Here is a 22,246-nt window from a genome sequence, read left to right on the forward strand (position 1 = left end):
ATGACTGGCTGAGCATGCATAGCATGCAGGCAACTAATCAGATGGTGACAGGAGAAGCTAAAGAGAGTGAGGTAGGGAACACAAGAGGAACTGTAGTTTCTTCTTGTAGATGGGGAAAGGCAGTTGAGAATTTGTTTTCTTTTGAAAATATTTCAAGTGAGGGGGTTGTGAGGCAGCCAAATAAAGGTGTTCAATAGGCGGTTAACTCCATGGGGTCAGAGGAGATCCACGTGGGGAGTCTCAAAAGTAGATAGTAATTGAAACCACACAAGTAGATGAAGTGACCTAAGGGAAAAGTGTGTTGATGATAAGAGATGAGGACCTAGGACAGCTCCTGGGGACTACTAGTTAAAGTCTACAGAAGACCCAGAAATGTACGAATAGACTCTAGGAAAGAATTGTGTGAAAGATGGTGAGGAGATGTTAGTTTCATGAAGATCATAGTCCGCATGTCAGTTTTGACTGTGAAGTCAGTGGCTGTGAGGACTGAAAAATGGCTATCTCAGGGAGGAGATCAGTTTGGGACCTCAGATTCATTTCAGTGGTTTGAAGAGTGAGGGTTAAGGAAGTCTAGATTGCCTTTTCAAGAAGTTGAAGCTAGAGAAGGAATGGTTGAGAGATTATAGCAACTGAAGAAAGCTATGTGGTAGCAGGGAGCTTTAATTTTTAAGGACAAAAGAAATCTCAGCATGTACTTTTAAAGCCAGATAGGAAGTGTCAGTAGAGAGGGAGAGACTGAATAAATGGAGTGAGACACCCCCCCCCCCGCCCCCCGCCATGGAGAAATGAGAGGGACAGGAACAGTGGAGCACCAGTGAGGGTATAAACCTCAGGTAGAAGGATAGGACAGTGTTCCAGTAAGATGTGAAGGGAGATGTTACTAATGGAGATACATTCCTAGGAGTGGGACAGGAAGTGAAGTCAAAGGAGTTCTAAACTCATGGCCTCTGTTTTTTTCAGTGAAGTAGAAGGAATTTCTTATGCTGAAAGTAGAGGAGAGAATGAAGCAGAAGTTTGAGTGAAGTGGTGAAATTCTAGAGTATTCCCTAAGAGGAGTGGGAAAGGAAGTTGGCCAGGGCCAAGAAGGGTGTTGCAAGCACCACTGATGACCCAGCTCTGGTCCAGCACAGTCTACATGGTTGTGATTTTTTCCCCCAACAACTTTACCAGCCTCGGTATGGAAATGGAGGTTTCATGGCTAGATTCGATCAGGGTAAGGTTTTGTTGGAGAGTTGAAAGAGGAGGTCAAAGTAGCATAGTTTCCAGGGCAGTGGGTTAAGGGCAGTTTAAATGATGTACTGTAGAGTCCAGGCCAGGAAGAAGCTGAGAAGTTGGCTAAAAGTGGAAGGGTCCAGGGATTGGAGGTTTTGTTGAAATCAAAGAATAAGTAAAATAGGAGTAATGACATGAAAGAGTGAGAAAGCTGGGCCCAGAGAATAAGATAACAGAGTTATCTGAGAGAATATTACAGAGAAAGGGTCATTCTGGATAATGAAAAGGCCTGACATAGCTGTGATTCTCCACTCTGCACATCATCTGTGGCGCTTCAAAACATCATTTGCCCAGGCCTCCCTTTCAGAAATTCTGATAGGGTAGGTTCTGAGTGGGCCCAAGATATTTGGATTTTTGTGAAACTCTACAGGTTATTCTGATGAGCAGCCCTGGTTAAGAACCACTCGTGTAATGGTGGCCATGGGAATGGATTGAAGGAGTGGAAAGGAGATGAAGTTCATTAAAGCTGAGGGGCATCAAGGACTTAAAAGGTGAGGGTGTGTGTGACAGAGGTGCCCACTTGTATATTATGTTTAACAGCAAGATGGCAGCACTGAGTGTTGGAAAGAATATTGGGAGCCCAAGTCAATGATAAAGGGGACTTGGCCAGGAGAACTAAATGGCAGTGACCTCAAAGGAGGGGTCTTTGTAGACAAGTGCAGAATTACTTATCTCAAACAATTTGGAATAAAAATGAGGCAACTCTGCCCTTCTCCATTGCCCTAGGCCTAAAGACATGGAATGGGGAAGAATGATCAGCGTCCATCAAGGATAATCTGAGAAAGTGATACCTTCGTTGGATAGCAGGGTTTAAAATGATTTTTCTCAACCCCAGCTGCTTAAGGAAATACTGGAGGGCCTTTAAAAATCAACGATTCTGGGGACAACCCCAGAGTAAATCTGAATCTCCAGCAGTAGGGCTCTGAAATCTCTCTCTACCACCCCTCCAACTCTTTCTCTCTCTCTCACTCACTCACTCTCTGACTTTTTTGAAGTTTCCCACACAAAAGTGATGCATAGTGAGGTTTGAGAACCTAAGGCAGGAAGTAAACAGTGCCTTTAACGAAGAGGTTGGAGTGAAGGTGTAGAGGGATTTTAATGGAGTAAGCCCTAGTCACTAGAGGAAATGCAAAACATTGGAGTGAAGAATATAGGAGATGACAGATGACTTCTCCTTTAAAATGTAGGGGGATGGAGAAAGATGTCAAGATGAAAGACTCTGGAGAGACTAGCTGACCCCTGGAGTTACAGCCAGAACCCATACACATGCAGAAGGTCCCAGTACTAAACACCATTTGTAATTTGTGGTCTAGTCACCAATTTGTGACCTTTGTTCTAGGTTCTGATAGAATATGGTTGATAGTCTTACAAAGTGGTACTTCTTCTTTGTGCTTCTGCTCTCTGCAAATATCAATCCAGAGCTGAACAGACTGCATCTCATGAGCCCAGGATTCAGGTTAGGCTGAGTCTTAATGTAAACAACCAATTCTCTGAGAATTCTCTAGAGGAGATACAGACATTTTTAGTATTCCTTAAAATAAAAAGAAAGAAAAAATTTCTTACTTAGGATCCAGTCATTGAACATTTGCTGAAGATTAGGCTCAAATCTATTGATTTTTTTAATGCTACTGGATAATAAATGTGGAAGTTCCTCAGTCATGTCCGACTTTTTGCGACCCCATGGACTGTAGCCCACCAGGCTTCTCTGTCCATGGGGATTCTCCAGGCAAGAATACTGAAGTGGGTTGCCATTTCCCTCTCCAGAGGATGTTCCCAACCCAGGAATTGAACCTGGTCTCCTGCATTGCAGGAAGATTATTTTACCTTCTGAGGCACCAGGAAAGCCTGGATAATAAACAGTGCAACTATTAAGAACTTAGGTTCTGTGGACACAGCTGGGACCTGGATTCAAATCCTGGCTCTGTCAGCTTTTGAATCCTGCATATGTGGTTTAACTTCATTGAGTCTCACTTTCTTCATCTGTACAACAATGTGTGTGTGTGTGTGTGTGTGTGTGTGTGTGTGTGTGTGTGAGTGCATGCTCACTAAGTCATATCCAACTCTTTGTGACCCCATGGACTGTAGCCTGCCAGGCTCCTCTGTCTATGGAATTTTCCAGGCAAGAATACTGGAGTGGGTTGCCATTTACTTCTCCAGGGGATCTTCCCAACCCAGGGATTGAACCTGCCTCTCTTGTGTCTCCTGCATTGGCAGGTGGATTCTTTACCAGCTGAGCAGCTCTGCCTTATAAAATTGTGGTTGAAATTAAATGAGATAACCCTAGAAACACTCTGCACGTGGTAAATATTCTCTAAATGCTAGTGACTACGTGTGCAGACGTAAGCTGTGTGCTAGGAAATGTGAGAATGCATAAGATAGTCTCTGCTGTCAAGTGTCTCAAATTTTAGCTACAGAGATAGGTATGTAAAGAAAAAATGAAAATGCAGTGTTAATCAGGGCCAAGCTCTGAGTATACACTGGGTCACTCTATGGGAGCAGGAAGAGAAGGGAATTTAACTTTGTCTGCAGAAGGAAGACAGGAAAAGTCTTGCCAAAGGAGAGAGAATGCTAGAGTGAGTCTTCAAGAGTAAGGATTAATGGGAGTTGACCACACAAAGCAGAGGCGTGTGGTAAGAAGTCAGGCTTTCCAGGCCTCAGCCTAGCACGTATAAAAGCTTGGCAGTAAGAGAGAAGCTGGCAGTTGAGGGAGTATGAAATGGATAAGGAACAGTGGGGGCCACAGCAAGAATAGACAGTGGAGAGGTAAGCTGGGGGCAGATCATGCAGGCCCTTGGCTCACATGCTAGGGTGCATGATCTTTGAATATCTGGATAATGCAGGGTCTTAAAGGCAGGAATGTGGTCAGATACGTATATTCCAAAAGGTTATTCTGGCCACAGAGTAATGAATCACAGAGGGCAAAATTGGAGATAATAAGACCTGGTGAAAAATGCTGGTGCCTTGGACTAAGATGATGATGATTTGTGGAGATGAAAGAACAAAGATGGATCCAAAATGAGTTAGAACGTGATGACTGATTAAGATTGAATTAACGAAGGAGTCAAAGAAGCTCCCAAATTTAGAATTGGGCAGTTGGGCCAGTATTGGAATACCCAATAGCCAAAGTAAGCATGTGTCTAAGACCCAGCAAATTAGGGCACCCAAAATGTGAAAACAGTTTGGTTTGGGATATACAGTAGTTAGACAAGTTAATCATCATAGGAACATCAGAACTTTTGTGGCTTCCTTACCTTTTTAATGAAGTAGGATTGTTTTTATTTGAGAGAGAGTCATAATCTTTTCATTGCTTAGAGTCTCCCAAAGAGGAGGAGTCCAAAGCCTTAATCCTTCTCTGATCTGGGCAGTGAGTGGATATCATTTCACTGAGAATATGGACACTGAAGGAGGAGCAGTTTGGATGTCCTGCCTCTGTTATAATTAGTGCTACATGATGAGAATGGCATAATTAGGCTGGTAAGGGACTGGCAATCAGGTGGCCTTAGGGAGACACCATTAAGCTGATTCTCGTCATTCAACTTAAGTAGTGGAACTTTCCTTGTAGCTCAATTGGTAAAGAATCTGCCAGCAGTGCAGGAGACATGAGTTCGATATCGGGGTTGGGAAGATCCCCTGGAGAAGGAAATGGCAACCCACTCAAGTATCCTTGCCTGGAAAATCTCATGGACAGAGGAGCCATGTGGGCTGCAGTCCATGGGGTCGCAAAGAGTCGGGCACGACTGAGCAACTAACATTTATTTACATCTCAGTCAACATGCTTCAGTTGTGCTGTCATTGCTAATGGAGAAATAGGGAGAGCCTATTTGCTGGCAAGAGAGATCATGAATGCAAGTTGATATCATGATTAAAGATATAGCCTAAGCTAGGGGTTCTTAACCTGGATCCTAGGGAAATATTGAGCCTCTGAAGTTATATTCAGAAGTGTGTATATGTGTGTATAATCCAATTTTGTAGACAGAAGTACCACAGCTTTCTTTAGATATTTCATAGTGGTCTTTGATACCAGAATGGTCACCAACTACCAGTAGATTTACTGTGAAGTAAATACAGCTGCTTCTTCAGAGTTTCTCACTTGGGATTCTTCCAAGGCTCTTGAAGGAGTCCTACCATTTTTGTATTGTTTTTACTTAAAGGGAATATTCCTCTCAAATCACATAAAGTCTTTGTACCCACAAAATCTATATCTACCCCTGCCAACCAGATTAGGAAACTACCCAACATGAGTTAGTATCTGGGAGTGAATGCCATCCAAGAGAAATGAATGCCAAAGACTGTGCTAGGAAAGGAAAGGCAGAATAAGAAATGCCCATCAAACAAAGAATGATTACTTAGGGAGGAGGAGGATTAGACCACATTGTCGAGGAAACAGAAAGAGAGGTGGTTAGCTATGTTCAACATGAATGGGAGATCAGGAAAGAGGAAAATAAGAAAATGATTACAGGAGTAGCGGGGTGATCAGTGGTGATCAGCGGACTGGCTAGAAAAGAAAGCTGAGTGTTTTGTTTGCCTTTCTGGACAAGTAAAAGTGGTAGTTGAACAATTATAAGTGGTAGTTATGGTCTATAAACATGCAAGGGAAGTAGAAGTACGTACAGAAAATGCTAATCTTCATTGTTCAGTTAAAATGATAGTCAATAAAATAGATTCACTGTAAATGTGGAATCTATACCGAGTTGAATTTAGATGGCACATATATACTTTTCAAAATGAGTCCTAAATGTGTTCTATGGCCAGGCAAAAACTTTGAGTGACCCTTATCCCCCTCACCCACTCCCCCCAACCGCCTCAACCTTTCTTTCCTAATCTTGTATCTTAATCCTCTTACTTCTTGAATTTCCATATTTGTGTCCCATATCTCTGTCCTCTGGCTGGCGAAAGGGAGCAGTGAGAGAGTCAAAAGAGAACAGAAGCCATAAGAGTGACCATTGGATATGAAATGTTTTGAATTTAAAATTTATCCTGGCAACCCACAGAACCAGTAAGCCATTATGGTTAATTGAATGTTGTCTAAAACTCAGGGCAAGGAAACATCTATTTGAACCAGAATGTTCTAAATTTGCCACCCTGGCAGCTCTAAAGTTGATTGGTTTCAATTGGGCAAAACTGGTTCATGCTGACTTACCCAGTATTAGGAGGTTATTACTTTTTTTGACTGTGAAATGCAGCCATAGCAGAGATACATACTCAAATTTGCTGATATATAAATGCCATCTTACAGTGTTTCCACCATAACTTCCTCCTGGGATCGTTTTGATATAGACTAATTTCATTACAGTTCCCAAATTTATTTCTTCAGTGATTATTCCTTTAAAGTTTTTTGACTTATTAACTATTAAACTATTTATTCATAATTGTGTCACTATTAAAAATCTGTTACTTGAGGACAATAATTTTGAACAGTTAGAACTGGACATGGAACAACAGACTGGATCCAAATAGGAAAAGGAGTTCGTCAAGGCTGTATATTGTCACCCTGTTTATTTAATTTATATGCAGAGTACATCATGAGAAATGCTGGACTGGAAGAAACACAAGCTGGAATCAAGATTGCCGGGAGAAATATCAATAACCTCAGATATGCAGATGACACCACCCTGATGGCAGAAAGTGAAGAGGAACTAAAAAGCCTCTGGATGAAGGTGAAAGTGGAGAGTGAAAAAGTGGGCTTAAAGCTCAACATTCAGAAAACGAAGATCATGGCATCCCGTCCCATCACTTCATGGGAAATAGATGGGGAAACAGTGGAAACAGTGTCCGACTTTATTTTTCTGGGCTCCAAAATCACTGCAGATGGTGACTGCAGCCATGAAATTAAAAGACGCTTACTCCTTGGAAGGAAAGTTATGACGTACCTAGATAGCATATTCAAAAGCAGAGACATTACTTTGCCAACAAGGGTCTGGCTAGTCAAGGCTATGGTTTTTCCAGTGGTCATGTATGGATGTGAGAGTTGGACTGTGAAGAAGGCTGAGCGCCGAAGAATTGATGCTTTTGAACTGTGGTGTTGGAGAAGACTCTTGAGAGTCCCTTGGACTGCAAGGAGATCCAACCAGTCCATTCTGAAGGAGATCAGCCCTGGGATTTCCTTGGAAGGAATGATGCTAAAGCTGAAACTCCAGTACTTTGGCCCCCTCATGTGAAGAACTGACTCATTGGAAAAGACTCTGATGCTGGGAGGGATTAGGGGCAGGAGGAGAAGGGGACAACAGAGGATGAGATGGCTGGATGGCATCACTGACTCAATGGACGTGAGTCTGGGTGAACTCCGAGAGTTGGTGATGGACAGGGAGGCCTGGCGTGCTGCGATTCATGGGGTCTCAAAGAGTCAGACATGACTGAGGGACTAATCTGATCTGATCTGATGACAAAATTTATAAGGACATGGAAAAATAGCTACAAAATATTGGAATTGGTTTGAGGTTTCTAGTTCAGTTCAGTTGCTCAGTCGTGTCTGACTCTTTGCTACCCCATGGACTGCAGCATATCAGGCCTCTCTGTCCATCACCAACTCCCAGAGTTTACTCAAACTGATGTCCATTGAGTAGGTGATGCCATCCAACCATCTCACCCTCTGTTGTCCCCTTCTCTTCCCACCTTCAGTCTTTCCCAGCATCAGGATCTTTATAAATGAGTCAGTTCTTTGCATCAGATGGCCAAAGTATTGGAGTTTCAGCTTCAGCATCAGTCCTTCCAATGAATATTCAGGACTGATTTCCTTTAAGATAGACAGGTTGGATCTCTTTGCTGTCCAGAGGACTCGTAAGAGTCTTGTCAAGCACCACAGTTCAAAAGCACCATTCTTTGGTGCTCAGCTTTCTTTATAGTCCAACTCTCACATCCATACGTGACTGCTGGAAAAACCATAGCCTTGACTAGACAGACTTTTGTTGACAAAGTGATGTCTCTGCTTTTTAATATGCTGTCTAGGTTGGTTATAACATTTCTTCCAAGGAGCAAGTGTCTTTTAATTTTATGGCAGAAGTCACCATCTGCAGTGATTTTGGAGCCCCCCAAAATAAAGTCTGTCACTGTTTCCCCATCTATTTGCCATGAAGTGATGGGACCAGATGCCATGATCTTAGTTTTCTGAATGTTGAGTTTTAGGCCAACTTTTTCACTCTCCTCTTTCACTTTCATCAAGAGGCTCTTTAGTTCTTCACTTTCTGCCATAAGGGCGGTGTCATTTGCATATCTGAGGTTTTTGACATTTCTCCCTCCAATCTTGATTCCAGCTTGTGCTTCATCCAGCCCAGCATTTCTCATGATGTACTCTGCATATAAGTTAAATAAGCAGGGTGACAATATACAGCCTTGACGTACTCCTTTCCTGATTTGGAACCAGTCTGTTGTTCCATATCTGGTTCTAACCATTGCTTCTTGACCTGAATACAGATTTCTCAGGAGGCAGGTGAGGTGGTCTGAAATTCTCATCTCTTGAAGAATGTTCCACAGTTTGTTATGATCTGCATAGTCAATAAAGCAGAAGTAGATGTTTTTCTGGAACTCTCTCACTTTTTCAGTGATTCAACGGATGTTGGCAATTTGATCTCTGGTTCCTCTGCCTTTTCTAAAACCAGCTTGAACATCTGGAAGTTCACGTATTACTGAAGCCTGGCTTGGAGAATTTGAGCATTACTTTGCTAGTGTGTGAGATGAGTACAATTGTGTGGTAGTTTGAACATTCTTTGGCATTGCCTTTCTTTGGGATTGAAATGAAAACTGATCCTTTCCAGTCCTGTGGCCACTGTTGAGTTTTCCAAATTTGCTAGTATATTGAGTGCAGCACTTTCACAGCATCATCTTTTGGGATTTGAAACAGCTCAGCTGGAATTCCATCACTTCCACTAGCTTTGTTCATAGTGATGCTTCCTAAGGCCCACTTGACTTCGCATTCCAGGATGTCTGGCTCTAGGTTACTGATCACACCATTGTGTTTATCTGGGTCATGAAGATCTTTTTTGTATAGTTCTTCTGTGTATTCTTGCCACCTCTTCTTAATATCTTATGCTTCTGTTAGGTCCATACCATTTCTATCCTTTATTGTGTCCATCTTTGCATGAAATTTTGTGTCTAGGAATGACCTGGAATTAATTCAGTAAAAAGCAGCAATTTGTTCTTATTTTTTGTTTTTTTTTTTTTTTACTAGCAATGTTCTGGGTAAGATATGATTTAAAACATTTTTAATGATAAAGAGAGACTTGCAACATTATTGATTTGCAATAATGTTCTCACTGACAGAAGACTAAGCATCTGTTAAGATATGTTTTGTAATGTAAACATGTAAATTTTAAAAGTTCTAGTTACTTGATATTTAGCTATGGTTTAACATAGAAACACTTATAGATAAACACATATAGATAGTTTAAGCACTTTTCTATTCATTCTTTCTAATAGTAAAGGTTAGCTTTACTTGAGTCTAATGAATTTCTTCTTTAGTAGGTGATATTTGATTCAGCAAAGCCAGTTAAATACAATCTACCTAGATACCTTTTGATTATATCATTAGACTGGTAAAAGATATAAATCAGTTTGACTACAAGTTTTGTTTGAATTGGATTTGGAAATTTGTAAATTATTTGGACCTGACATTTTGTCCAACTCTCGGCCACTTACTTATATAAAATTATAAATTCTGGAGTTAAGTATTGTTATAATTGCATTGGTCTCAGTTGTCATTCAGCTTTGTAATTATTTTGATGAACCTAACTGTACAACTTATGGATGCCAAAACTTTATCCCAAGTAAATACATGTTAACATTTTGCCTTTAGCCAATAAGAAGAAAGAGAAAGAGCGCCCAGAGATCTCTCTTCCTTCAGACTTTGAACATACGATTCATGTGGGGTTTGATGCAGTCACCGGGGAATTCACTGTAAGTAAGCTTCTTATTTTGTTTTGTAAGGCATGAAAAAATTCCTTTGTGAAAATCGGTTTCAAAGAAGAATTGCCACGTCCCAAAATATCAGACTTGATGTTTTTGGTGATTTCAAGGAAGATGGACTTTGCCTAGTCTATCACAGGTGGAACTAGAGAGTGGCTTTAGAACTGGAAAAATTATTTTGTTCATCATGACAAAAATGTCTAATTGTGGTTAGCCTTCAACTTGATTTAAAATGCTAATTTGCTATGGCACAGGAAGCGTAGTCTAGATAGACTCAACTTGACATTGTTCTTTATCACTTGAAGTGAATCAGAGAACCATTGACTCAACTTGGCCAATGAAGACAGTCTATCTGAATAATTCAGGCTTTACATTGGATCCTGGATTACCTAGATAAATTAACCACACTAACCAAAAGTCTCTGTAAAATTGACCTTTTTTTCCCTTTGATTTCAAGAACATAGCTTACTTTTAGGCCTATATACAGGTATATTTTATAGACATTCAAAACAACAAACCTCATGTTTCAGGAAGAAATATTAATGGGTGTATTGTGTGCTTTAGTGGTTATATACTTACTTTATATTTGTATATATATAATATTTGTATATATACTAAATACCAATAAGAATTTCCCAGAAGGCTATAGCTATAGATCCAGTCTTTCTTTGGATATTGGTAGTGCCCAAATGGCACATAATCTCAGATCTATGATATTTTATGCCTGTTTTTTTTTTTTTTTTTAAAGATCTAGCATTTTTCTTTTAGATGGATGAAGGAAAAGATATGGGTAGAAATATGTCCTCAGGAAGATCAAGTACTTTTTCATACTAGTAAGGACCTCAGTCAAAATGTGCATTTTGAGATAATGAGTAATTTTGAATGCATTCTGGAAAAAAAACCTTTAGTAGAACCATCTCCATTGATTCTTGGCTTCTTAGAAATTTAGATATTAAATAAGTAAATTTCCTATTTCATAACATGATGGTTAGTGAGTAGACTTTGTCATAAGATTAAATTTTTGAAAAGAAGGAACAAATTAATTTGATTTCGAGAATCAAACCATGTTTCTAAATTAACAGACAAGTTATCTTTTTTCTTAATTCCGAAAGTAAGCTGTGTGAGAATGAAATGGAAATTGATTAAACATCTTAGTATTGTAAAATGATATAAACTTATTATATGTTCTCAGTAGCAAGTAGAAGAGAATGTTAAGAAGTACTGACATTAATAAAGTTGAGATAATGGTGTAACCAATTTCATCATTGAAATCAGAGACATTATTTAAATGGCTTTGAATTTGAGCCCAGTCTCTGTTGTTTGCCATATTTGAGAATATTCTGTTAGCTACACTTAGAAAATATAACCTCACTGTCACTGCTACCACCATTATCACCACCACCAAAACCAACAAATCTTTATATATTGTTATTTTGAATAATCTGAACAAGTTTAGATTTTAAAAAAATCATAGAGATGATGCTTTTTTTCTGACGTTTGAAACAGTAAAAGCACTTAATCATTAAAAGTTTTCTCTTAAAACACTTCACTTATTTAAGAGCTCTCTTCCCCAGTTTTGACTTTTTGTTTTCTATGTGCTTTTCTTCTGTTTTATTGTCTTATTTCATATTTCTCTTATCTTTTATTCTTCCTTTTTGTTTTTGGATGTGAAAAATTTCCCCTCCACTGTTCTCATGTGATATAGTCTGGTTCCTTTCCAGTTTTTAAATATTTTTCCACTTTTTCCTACTTGTCTGACATCTTATGATACAATTTTTTAAATTTATTATTATTATTATTTTTTACTTTACAATATTGTTTTGGTTTTGCCATACATCAACATGACACAATTTTTCTATCTTTTCTTTCCTTTGTTCTTTATGGGTTTTGAATGGAAATGAAAGAAAGTGAATCACCAGCATTTTGCTGACTGTAGATAAGTCGTTTTCACTTTGCTATCAATTAGAACCCAAAAAAACAATCAGAGCGGTGTGGGGTAGCAATATGTGATGCACAGTCTTTCCAATCATGAAAAACAGCTCAATGCAACTGAACCAAACCAAACAATAACTTTTCCCCTCTTCTCAAAAATCTAATATTGAAATAAAGTGTTTGATGCAGTTGTTAGAAATCCACTGAATATGGATAAGACACAGGCTAAATTTGGAAATCTGATGTACTTTATTGTCATCATGATAATCTTTTATAACTATCTGACCCCACGTTTTTTTTTTTTAATACCAAATTCTTTTTTTTTTACTATCTTAACCTGTGATTTATATTTACTGACTTTAACAATACCAAACGATAATAAGCTTTTAAAAGTCATTTTATTGGTAGGATTTAGAATTCAGTCTTAATTGCCCCCATACCACTAATTGATTATGTATATGTGCGTGTGCATGTGGAGGGGGAGGGACATAGTACTAAATTTTCCCACTGCAGTTGTTGAGGTTGAATTTTGAGCAATTGGTTGAACTATCTAGTCCAGTTGTGTCCCAAGGGCCTGTTACTTAGAATATTTGGACACTGATTTGGTGTATTGCTTGGTGCTTATCCTTTGACTAATCGGCCCATAAAACCTTGTACACTTGATCATATGCTTGGACCCTGAGGTTAAAATTAGGTTGGGAGGTGAGATTTGGGGTATGAAACTATTACAAGTCCTTACCCTTTATCTTGCCATTTTTGTCCCAAATACTTCAGAACTCCCCCTTCCAGACCTCTAGACCTGTGACGGTCGCTTCAAGTCAATCAGAGGGAAAAATGGTATGAGTGATATAAATAATCATTTCTTCTGATAAGATAAATGCTTGGCCTGTTGTATCATGCTGCCATTCTCCTGGACTACACTGGATAATCCCCAGCTTGATGTATATCTAGTTGTTATTACCTACATGGTCAGGCCTTGACATGTGCTCCTGCTTCTGATGCTCACACGTCTAGGTCTTCATGAGCTATCTAACTTCTGGGGTTTGTACCTCAATTTGGAGTAATGAGATGGCTTTCCGTTTACATCCCTTTGTGGCATACATTCAGATTTAAGTGTTAGGTCTCATTGATGAACTGGTTTATCTCAACTTAAAAAGGGAAAAAAGACCTTATGTCACCAGCATAGTCACATGGTAAGTATAGTTGTCTGGAGGATCTTTTGCAGTTGACAGCAGTTATTCCTGCTGTCTAGTGATCATATGACTATTATCACAAAAGTTTAGAAGTGCCATGAGAATGTATAGTAACTGCAAATATTCTAATGATTATGGTAATGATCATGCCAGTGATGTCTGCTCTAGTGGTTATGTGCAATGCATACCTGGTTTTGTAACACTTCATAACTCCTTTGGCCATTACAGTATTAACCAAATGCTATTAATTGCACTTAGAATCAGAACTGGGATCATGCATGGGCTCCTGAGTTCAAACTTTTGGCTTAAAGCTTTAGCATCAAATTGCGTGATGAATGCATGTAAAAGTGTCCTTTTCACTGTGCTTGGAGTAACCCCAAATGCCAGGAATCAAAGACCTCTATCCCAAATCAAACCAGTTGGGTCAAAGCATGTTTCTGTAGTGTTGTAAATAATATCTTTATTTAGACAAAGGTGTTACCTTATATCTGATCTTATTATGTGGGAAATGGGACTTTGGAACAGCAACATTAAAATGGAGATTGTTCATAATATGGTTTGAAATGAAATGGTTTCCCTTCCCTGGTTTAAATGACTCAGAAATTCAAACACAGAGTCTGGCTGTGTGGGAAATCCTTAATCTAGTTTTTTCTAAGCCAGCCATGACTTTAGCTCCAAAATACAGAAAAATCACTTTAATGAGGTCAAGGTTAAATTCAGCATCACAATATAACTCTTCTTTGAATTTTAGCCATACAGACACTTCCCATGTGAAACTGAAAATGGTTCACCAGAATTGGGAACTGAAATTTGTAAGTTCATCACATGGCCACTGGCTACCTGTGATCACCCAGTTGTAAAAGACGACTTACAAATTATTGTTGAAGCTTTTCATGATGCCATCCTTCTTTCCTCCAAATTCATGTTTCTGCCTTTTAGTAATTTCTCTAGCCATGTAATGGTAACTCTTACAATTGCTTATTTATGGAGGAAGCATCTGGCCAAAACTGGAATTATTGCATCCAAACTTTGGAACATTGTCGTTTTCTCTGTTTTCTGGAATCTGTTGTCCTGTAGGCTGCCCTGGCCCTGGTGTAGTTAATGCCTCCCTATTCTCACAACCGCCCCGCTTTAGAAGGGATTTCCCCTCCCCATTCAGACCCATTGGTTTCATCTCCTCCCACCTTCTAAGTTGTCCCACATTCTGTTTTAACTTTCTTTTCTTTCTTTATTTACGTCCATTACAGCCAGATCTCTATGGCTCACAGATGTGCCCAGGGAAGCTCCCAGAGGTGCGTCACAGGCCCAAAAGAAGCTTGCATCAAAGTGCTTCTTTGAGATGTCATAGCACTGCAGCAGCAGGTTCATGTGTGTGCAGTAGAGTTGTTGCTTGGCTTATCTCACTTTTTTGTTGTCATTCCCAAACTCTGGAGGCCCACGTCACACATTGTTTTGCCGAGACTTCATAGGACAAAGCCACATAAATTGTGTCTAGATGCACTTCAGGAATAGTGTGTCTGTTTTTCGCTCCAAGTTGCTCTTGGAGGTTGGATAATTATGAAATGGGGGCATCCGTAGGCCGAACATGTAGGAAAGGATGCAAAGCTCACCTCCCAGTGTAATCTTTGCAATTCTCCTTGGTTAGAGTGCCAAGTACTCCCTCCTCTCTGCTCTAAATGCTTTGGATGATTGCAAATTTTCACAAGGCTTGGTTGCCACAGTCCCCAGGTTCTATGTGGCCGATGAATGAAGCGGGGAGGAGGGGATAGAGGGAGGAGAGGAGAAAGCTGCAGGGAAGATGCCCAAAGCAGCCTTTACTATTTAGCACTCCTGTGGTTATTGCTCTGCCATGATTCTGTTTTTGTCTCCTCTCAATCCCTCTTTATATTAAAGTTCTAGACCCCCCAAAATTGCATTTCATAATCACAAAATATGAACTGACCAAGGGTGAGGCTTTCCTTTTATTCTAAGAGATATTCTGATTACAACATGCTCAGAAACAGCTTATGTTATTCTAGACATATAAAACCTATTGATCTGAACTATACTATGCTGTGCACAAATTTAGAGAAGTCTTGCTATGTCTGCCCTGAGTCGCCAGAAAAAAATAAGCTAAGCCGTAAACATCATTTCATGGATGAGCAGAGTTAATATGGAGGTGATTTTCATGCGCTTTTTTTTTTTTCTATCACAGTCATACTCCCACCCACCCTTTTAAGTTGGATCCTAGTTTTACCTATGTGTTTTAATTAGAGAAGAGAATGATTGCATTATTAAGTTACTAACTTTAAATCTAGAGTGTAACTTCAGTTTCCCAAGTGTAATCCTACAGGTAGCATGGGCTTCTTGGTGAAGAACTTTACTGGAACATGAAAATGCAGCTGCCGAATGTTCTGAGCTGCCATTCTTTCCCTTTGGTTGTCCACAGGGAATTCCTGAGCAATGGGCACGATTACTCCAAACCTCCAACATAACAAAGCTGGAACAGAAGAAGAACCCCCAAGCTGTTCTAGATGTTCTCAAATTCTATGATTCCAAAGAAACAGTCAACAACCAGAAATACATGAGCTTTACATCAGGAGGTAAGAATAAATCTAAGATATCAAAAAGTAAAGGAGAAGGAATTCCCTGGTGGTCCAGAGGTTAGGACTCCATGCTTTTATTGACACGGGCCTGGGTTTGGTCCCTGGTTGGAGAACTAAGATCCTGCAAACTGTGCAACACATCCAAAACAAACAAAAACCTGAAGTCATTTCAGTCTCAGAACTTTAGGATTAGAACAGAATGCTTGGAGGGCATTTGAAGACAGTTCAAGCTCTTTTTCCAAATGACTTCAACATAAGTCAGCCAGAGGATAAGTTGGAAGTTGAAGTTGATGTTAGGAGATTTATGGTACTTGAGTGATTTTAGAGCTCAAACAAGGAAATTTTCCAGTGAAGTAGTAGTTGTCAGTTTGAATCAGCAATCACAATTGTTGTTTTGTCTCTTCACTGGCGTGAAGACACTCAAGTCACTTAAGATCAGGCCTTGCGAAGTGTTCATGAAATAAGAGAAGTCTGGATCAAACCCTGGTCTCTTGAAATTAATTTTTTTATCCTTTTGATCATTGAATTGCACCATGATGACACAGCACAAATTTTATGGTTGCTGGATTATTTTGATCAGACCTCAAAATCAGACTTACAAAAAAGACATATGTCTTGGTATTTATAAGAAATCAAAATGGCTGTGTTCCTCCTACCTTATTTCAGCTTCATTTGCTAGCATGTGACCTGGCCTCTGACACGTTGATGTCCAAATTTGCACTATAAACAACTGGAGAAATATACCAAAGAATAATTTTACATTTTGAAAAGGATAATCTGGATTGCATCTCTAAAACAATTTATTATTTTACATCTAAAGGAAGAAGAGAATACTATCATTACAGCTCCAGCTAAAAAGAGCCCCTCCCTCTTGGCATTGGTTTTAATACATAGGGCAGATTTCAGAATTTATTCTTTATTCCATGTTGCCACTTCTTTTTAACCATTTTTATGTGTCACATTTTCTCAGCTTACAAAGATGAGATCCTGAAAACTAGGTTAGAACTCAATAGTATCTGAGTTCCTGCTGTATTCTGAAACTCACCATGTGTTTTCTTGATGCTCTCATGTTGTGACTAATAGCATAGGAAGGGGAGGGAAGGAGCAGAAGGGGAAAAGAAGGCAGGGTGGAAGGAAGGAAGGAAGGGAAAAGAAGGAAGGAGGGGAAGAGGGAAGGAGGAAGCTGAGGAAAAATTCTGAATATAGATGAGTAGAGTCATACCAGTCAGGAGTAGGTAATCTCAGCATTGCTCAGTATAGGTGCAGTTCACTGGAGGCCTTCATTAAAACCTATAAAATGGGGTGGCGAGAATGTGATGATGCAAGGGTGTGAACTATTTTAACAAAAATGTCATTTGTCATGATATCTATTTAATACTGAATTGACAATTTTCCTTCTGGTCAAACACATGCGGTTTTTTAGAGCATAGTCTCTCAATGAGACAGTCTTTATAAAACAAAGGTAATATCTTTATCTTCACTTTTCAGATAAAAGCGCACACGGATACATAGCAGCCCATCCTTCGGTAAGTGAAAAATTGAAAATGGTCTTGTATGATTGGTATTTCTGGTGGTCCAACAGAATATAATTGTGCAGGACTAGTTTTTAAATACACATAGAGTCTTTTAAAAATAGTTTAAGAGGTATAATTTAGAATGATAAAATTCACCCTTTTAAAGTGTACAGTTTGATGCGTTTTAGTAAATGTATATACCTGTGCCACCGTCACCATAATCCAATTTTAGAACATTTTCATCACCCCAATAAAGTCTCCCAAGTCTGCCTAAAGTTAACCCCATCTACCCCACCCTAGCCCTAGGGCATCACTAATCTGATTTTGTGGATTTCTCATTTTGGACATTACACATAAATGAAATAATATAGTATATGACCTTTGGGGATTGACTTTTCTCACTCAGCATATGACCCAATTAAGTAAGTCTTATCACTGTCTCCATTTTACAGATGAGATTCAGAGAGGTGAAATAACTTGTCTAAGGCCATACCACTAACATCTTTTGGTGTCACCTGTTCCAACAAACTGAGATGAAGTGGGGAGGGGATAACTAAAGGTCCCATAGATAGTTTCCAGAGAAGTGACTGGAAAATAAGGAACTTAGCTCAAGGGCCTTGAAAGTGCTATAGTATCTGAAAGAATACTCATACAGAGAAAATCGTCTTAGACAAGGATTCTCTTTGTATGAGTTTCATTTTGATGACCTGATAGAAATAATTTCCTGCCCTGCCTGCTTCCTTAAGAGTGAAATATTCTAATTAGCATTAGTGAAAGTTTCCTAACTGCTTATTCAGAGTCATGGATAATCAAGCTAATTCTTCCTTTTATAAAGGACAAATGCTGGCCTGCTTGATATCACCCTGGGCAGTCAGTGTGACAGCAGTACAGTAAATCATTATTGGTGAAAATTAAAGACTTTCAAATAATATGGCAGTTCCTCAAAAATTTAGAAGAAAATTACCACAGGATCCAGCAGTTCCACTTTAGGATATATACCCAGAAGAACTGAAAGCAGAGTCTTGAGTAGGTATTTATACACCCATATTTGTAGCAGCAATGTTCACAGTAACCAGAATGTGGAAGCAATCCAAGTGTCCATCAACAGATGAATGAATAAACATTGTGGTATATCCTTACAATTGATTATTAGTCAAGCTTAAAAAGGAAGGAAATCCTTACATATGCTACAAGATGGATGAACCTCTAGGACATTATGCTAAGTGAAACTATCCAGTCACAGAAAGAAAAATACCATGATTCTGCCTATATATAAGGTACCTAAAGTAGTCAGTATCATAGATACAGAAAGTGGTTGCTGGGTGAGGTAGAAATGGGGTGTGGTTTAATGGGTACAGAGTTTCAGTGATGAAAAGAATTCGGGGGATGGATAGCAGTGATGGATGCACAGCAATGTGAATATACCTAACTCTCCTGCACTGTACACTTAAAAATGGTAACTTTTATGTTATGTCTATTTTACCACAACTAAAGAGAAAACTTAAAAGAATAAAGGCTCTGGACATAAGTGTTTAGTCTTTTCCTCCACTTACAAGCAGAGGCCACTTTGGGAAAGTGGCTTGATTTCTGTGACCCTCTCTTTCCTCAGCCTTAACTGGGAATACTAATACTTGCTTCCTAAAACATGTGTGACTATTGAATATGATAATGCATATAATATACTTAGTACATTTCCTAGCACCTACTACGTCTTCATTAAATGTAAGCTACTACTGCTGCTGCTTTTATATGGCAACAAGGACGAAAACTCATTCTCTCCACACATGAGACTTGCATGAGGCCCTGGTACTGGTGCCTTGCTCAGAATTCTCAGAACAGAGCAGAAGGTAGCCCTCCTGTTCTTACTGCTCATTGCCCTCCTGCTGCTTCTTTGCTATGACAGCTTCCTGGACTCCATTGAAAATAGCACATGAAGGAAGATGATAACAAAGTGGGAAAGACAGAAATGCCAACCTTCCATCATCAACACATACTTTACCTCCCTTGACTTAATTACTGTCATTATTGTGCAATACAAGATAGGTATGTTGACAAATAGTTGTTATCTCTTTAGGGAGGTCAGTTATTTTGAACACCAACTTCCTAGGATGGTCCATTGGCCTTATTTTTAGCTTGCTTCTATTGGTTTTACTTGTAGAACTAAAATTAACTCTACATAATGTTCAAAATATTCCATCAGATCAGGAAAGAAACTGATGAACTCACTGTTTGGAGTTAAGAACAACTGGATATTTACTTTAAAAAACACATATCTATCAAGTGCCTACTTGTCAAAACTAGGAAATTTAGAGCCCAGTCGAGTAAGGGAAGAGAAGTATGAACATAAAGAAGCGTAGTACCATATGGATCATGTTACACACCATAAAATATGTCCATTTTCTATGAGAATTCAAAGAAAGGAGCTTCCTTTTATCTGGGGAGGGATAAAGGAAGCAGGCCCTTTTCAAGGGCTTAAGCTCAGTGCCTAGTACAAAGTATGCACTTGGTACATATTTTGAACGTTGAATTAGAAAAATGCTTCATAGAAAAGGTGGAATTTGAACTCGATCCTAAAGTTCAGATGCGATTGGATCTGTGAAGATACAGAAGGGTATTCCTGGCAAACGGAAAGCATGATAAAGGGCAGGGTAGTGAAGAGAGCAAGGGGACAAAGGGGTATGAGTTTGAATGAAGACTAAGATGCAAGAAAAGGAATCATAGGAGTTCATCTTTGAAAGTTAGGTTGGAGCCAAATCATAGAAGCCCTTAAATAGTATTCTAAGGAATCTGGTCTAAGTAAGTGTATAGGGGGAAGCCCTTGAAGTTTTGTGGAGCAAGAGAGTTAAGTTATTAAAGCTTATAAAGAGTGATTTGATCACACATGTTCAGAAGGAATTAAGGACAGAAGGTAAGACTGGATGAAGGGAGACCGACTGGAGAGATATTGCAAGCATCCAAGCCCAGAGGTGATGTGGGCCTACGTGAGACAGTGGCAGTGGGAATAGAGATTAGATTTAAATTCCAGAGATATCTAGGTTACTAATTAGATGTTGGAGGAAAGGTTGATAATTGCAGGTTTTGAATGATATGTGGGTGTCCAAAAAGATGAGGACATTATCTTTCAGGAGGTACATATTTCTGTAAGAAGATGCTGAGTTTCCCATCAGGCAACTTGAGTTCAAAGGGCTGGCCAGATTTCCAGATGGAGATAATTGATTAAACTACTTGACTAAGGGTGGGTTTCTATTGATCATATGAACTAAATTTGGAACCTTAAGGTCACGTTGGATCACTTCTTTCAGACTCAGTAACTTAGGACTGGGGAATTGTACTTTACGTACTTTTTATGATTTTAGGGGGAGATTGTACTTCACACTGCTTGTGCTTTTGTTGCATTAGAAACACTTCCAGTAGACCTAGCTATCCTATAGGATGTGACTTCATGGGATTGACTACGCCTTCTAGACATAGTCTCAATTGTTTATAAGTTTCAGCATCTTCTAGTAGCCTGGATGGGAATCAAAATAGAAACAATGTTGTAGTCACTAAATCTGTTAAACTAATGGCTATATAATTAATATGGAGTTAATGAGGCCTCCCATAGTTGTAGGAATCTGATTTGCTTCTCACCCATCACAGCTTCTTTGGTATTAGTGTTATTAAACACTAAATACCTTTCAGGGACCTACTCTTCAATCTGAGGCTATTTTGACTTTTGTGTATATTTATTGTACTATCAGGGCTTCCCAGGTGGCGCTAGTGGTAAAGAACCTGCCTGCCAATGCAGGAGACACAAGAGATGTGGGCTTGATCCCTGGGTCAGGAAGATTACCTGGAGGAGGGCATGGCAACCCACTCCAGTACTCTTGCCTGGAGAATCCCATGGACAGAGGAGCCTGGAGGGCTACAGTCCATAGAGTCCCAGAGAGTCAGACACGACTGAAGTGACAGCACACACACACACACGTTTATGCCATATCCAGATGCATGCTCTTATCTTTAGGCACAAAATAGCCCTTTTCTTGTTGATAAACTGTCAGCAGTCAACACAGTGATAACCTGCCTGGTACAAATTCAAGGCTTTATTGGCAATTAATTTGATTTTTACAATATATTCATTGATTTAAAAAACATTAAAACTCGAAAATGTTACATGAATAGTTCACTGTTTTTGAGCTCAGTGAAAAATGAAAGGAATTTAAAAAATCTATGGTGCTTAAATCCTGACCTGAATTTATCTCTGAGTGTGGGCAGGTCCTGGCCACCAAACTGCAGACAGTTCTGCTGATGTGTAAAAGATGAAATTCCCTCCTATCCCTACATGCTTAAATATCTTATTTCCCTTTTCTCATTTCTGAAGAAAAACAATGAAGAGTTAATATCTGGTCTTTGTTTTTATCCTAAGAGTACAAAAACAGCATCAGAGCCTCCTTTGGCTCCTCCTGTGTCTGAAGAAGAAGATGAAGAAGAGGAAGAAGAAGAAGATGACAATGAGCCCCCACCAGTCATTGCACCAAGACCAGAGCATACAAAATCAGTAAGTCCCAAGTGACTGTTTCCAAATGATTCAACAGATGTCCTTTGAAACAATCCTAGAGTTCGAAATTAGTTGATGGCCCAGTATCTATTGAGCATCTGTGTTCCCAGAACTAGAATAAGTGAGTGAAAGGCGCTCAGTTGTGTCCAGCTGTTTGAGACCCCATGGACTATACAGTCCATGGAATTCTCCAGGCCAGAATACTGGAGTGGGTAGCCTTTACCTTCTCCAGGGGATCTTCTCAACCCAGGAATCAAATCCAGGTTTCCTGAAATGATAGCTCAGTTGGTAAAGAATCTGCTGTGATGCAGGAGA

At 39.4% G+C, this 22,246-nt stretch overlaps 1 protein-coding gene across 6 annotated transcripts in view; it reads left to right on the plus strand.

Annotated features, from left to right (window-relative positions):
- PAK3 (p21 (RAC1) activated kinase 3) overlaps window positions 1-22,246 on the plus strand; it is a 130,470-nt gene that overhangs the window by 42,043 nt on the left and 66,181 nt on the right. For 4 of the 6 annotated variants that reach the window (XM_059883478.1, XM_024988123.2, XM_059883479.1 and 1 more), the window contains 4 exons: window positions 10,061-10,161; window positions 15,724-15,877; window positions 17,369-17,406; window positions 21,800-21,931. In XM_059883478.1, coding sequence (XP_059739461.1) covers window positions 10,061-10,161; window positions 15,724-15,877; window positions 17,369-17,406; window positions 21,800-21,931 — 425 coding nt within the window. Of the gene's footprint in view, window positions 1-10,060; window positions 10,162-12,876; window positions 12,940-14,542; window positions 14,588-15,723; window positions 15,878-17,368; window positions 17,407-21,799; window positions 21,932-22,246 lie in introns of all 6 variants that reach the window. The other 2 variants (XM_024988124.2, NM_001205536.1) reach the window with 1 other exon arrangement.

This window comes from Bos taurus, chromosome X (genome assembly GCF_002263795.3).
Source record: "Bos taurus isolate L1 Dominette 01449 registration number 42190680 breed Hereford chromosome X, ARS-UCD2.0, whole genome shotgun sequence".
Taxonomy (NCBI): domain Eukaryota; kingdom Metazoa; phylum Chordata; class Mammalia; order Artiodactyla; family Bovidae; genus Bos; species Bos taurus.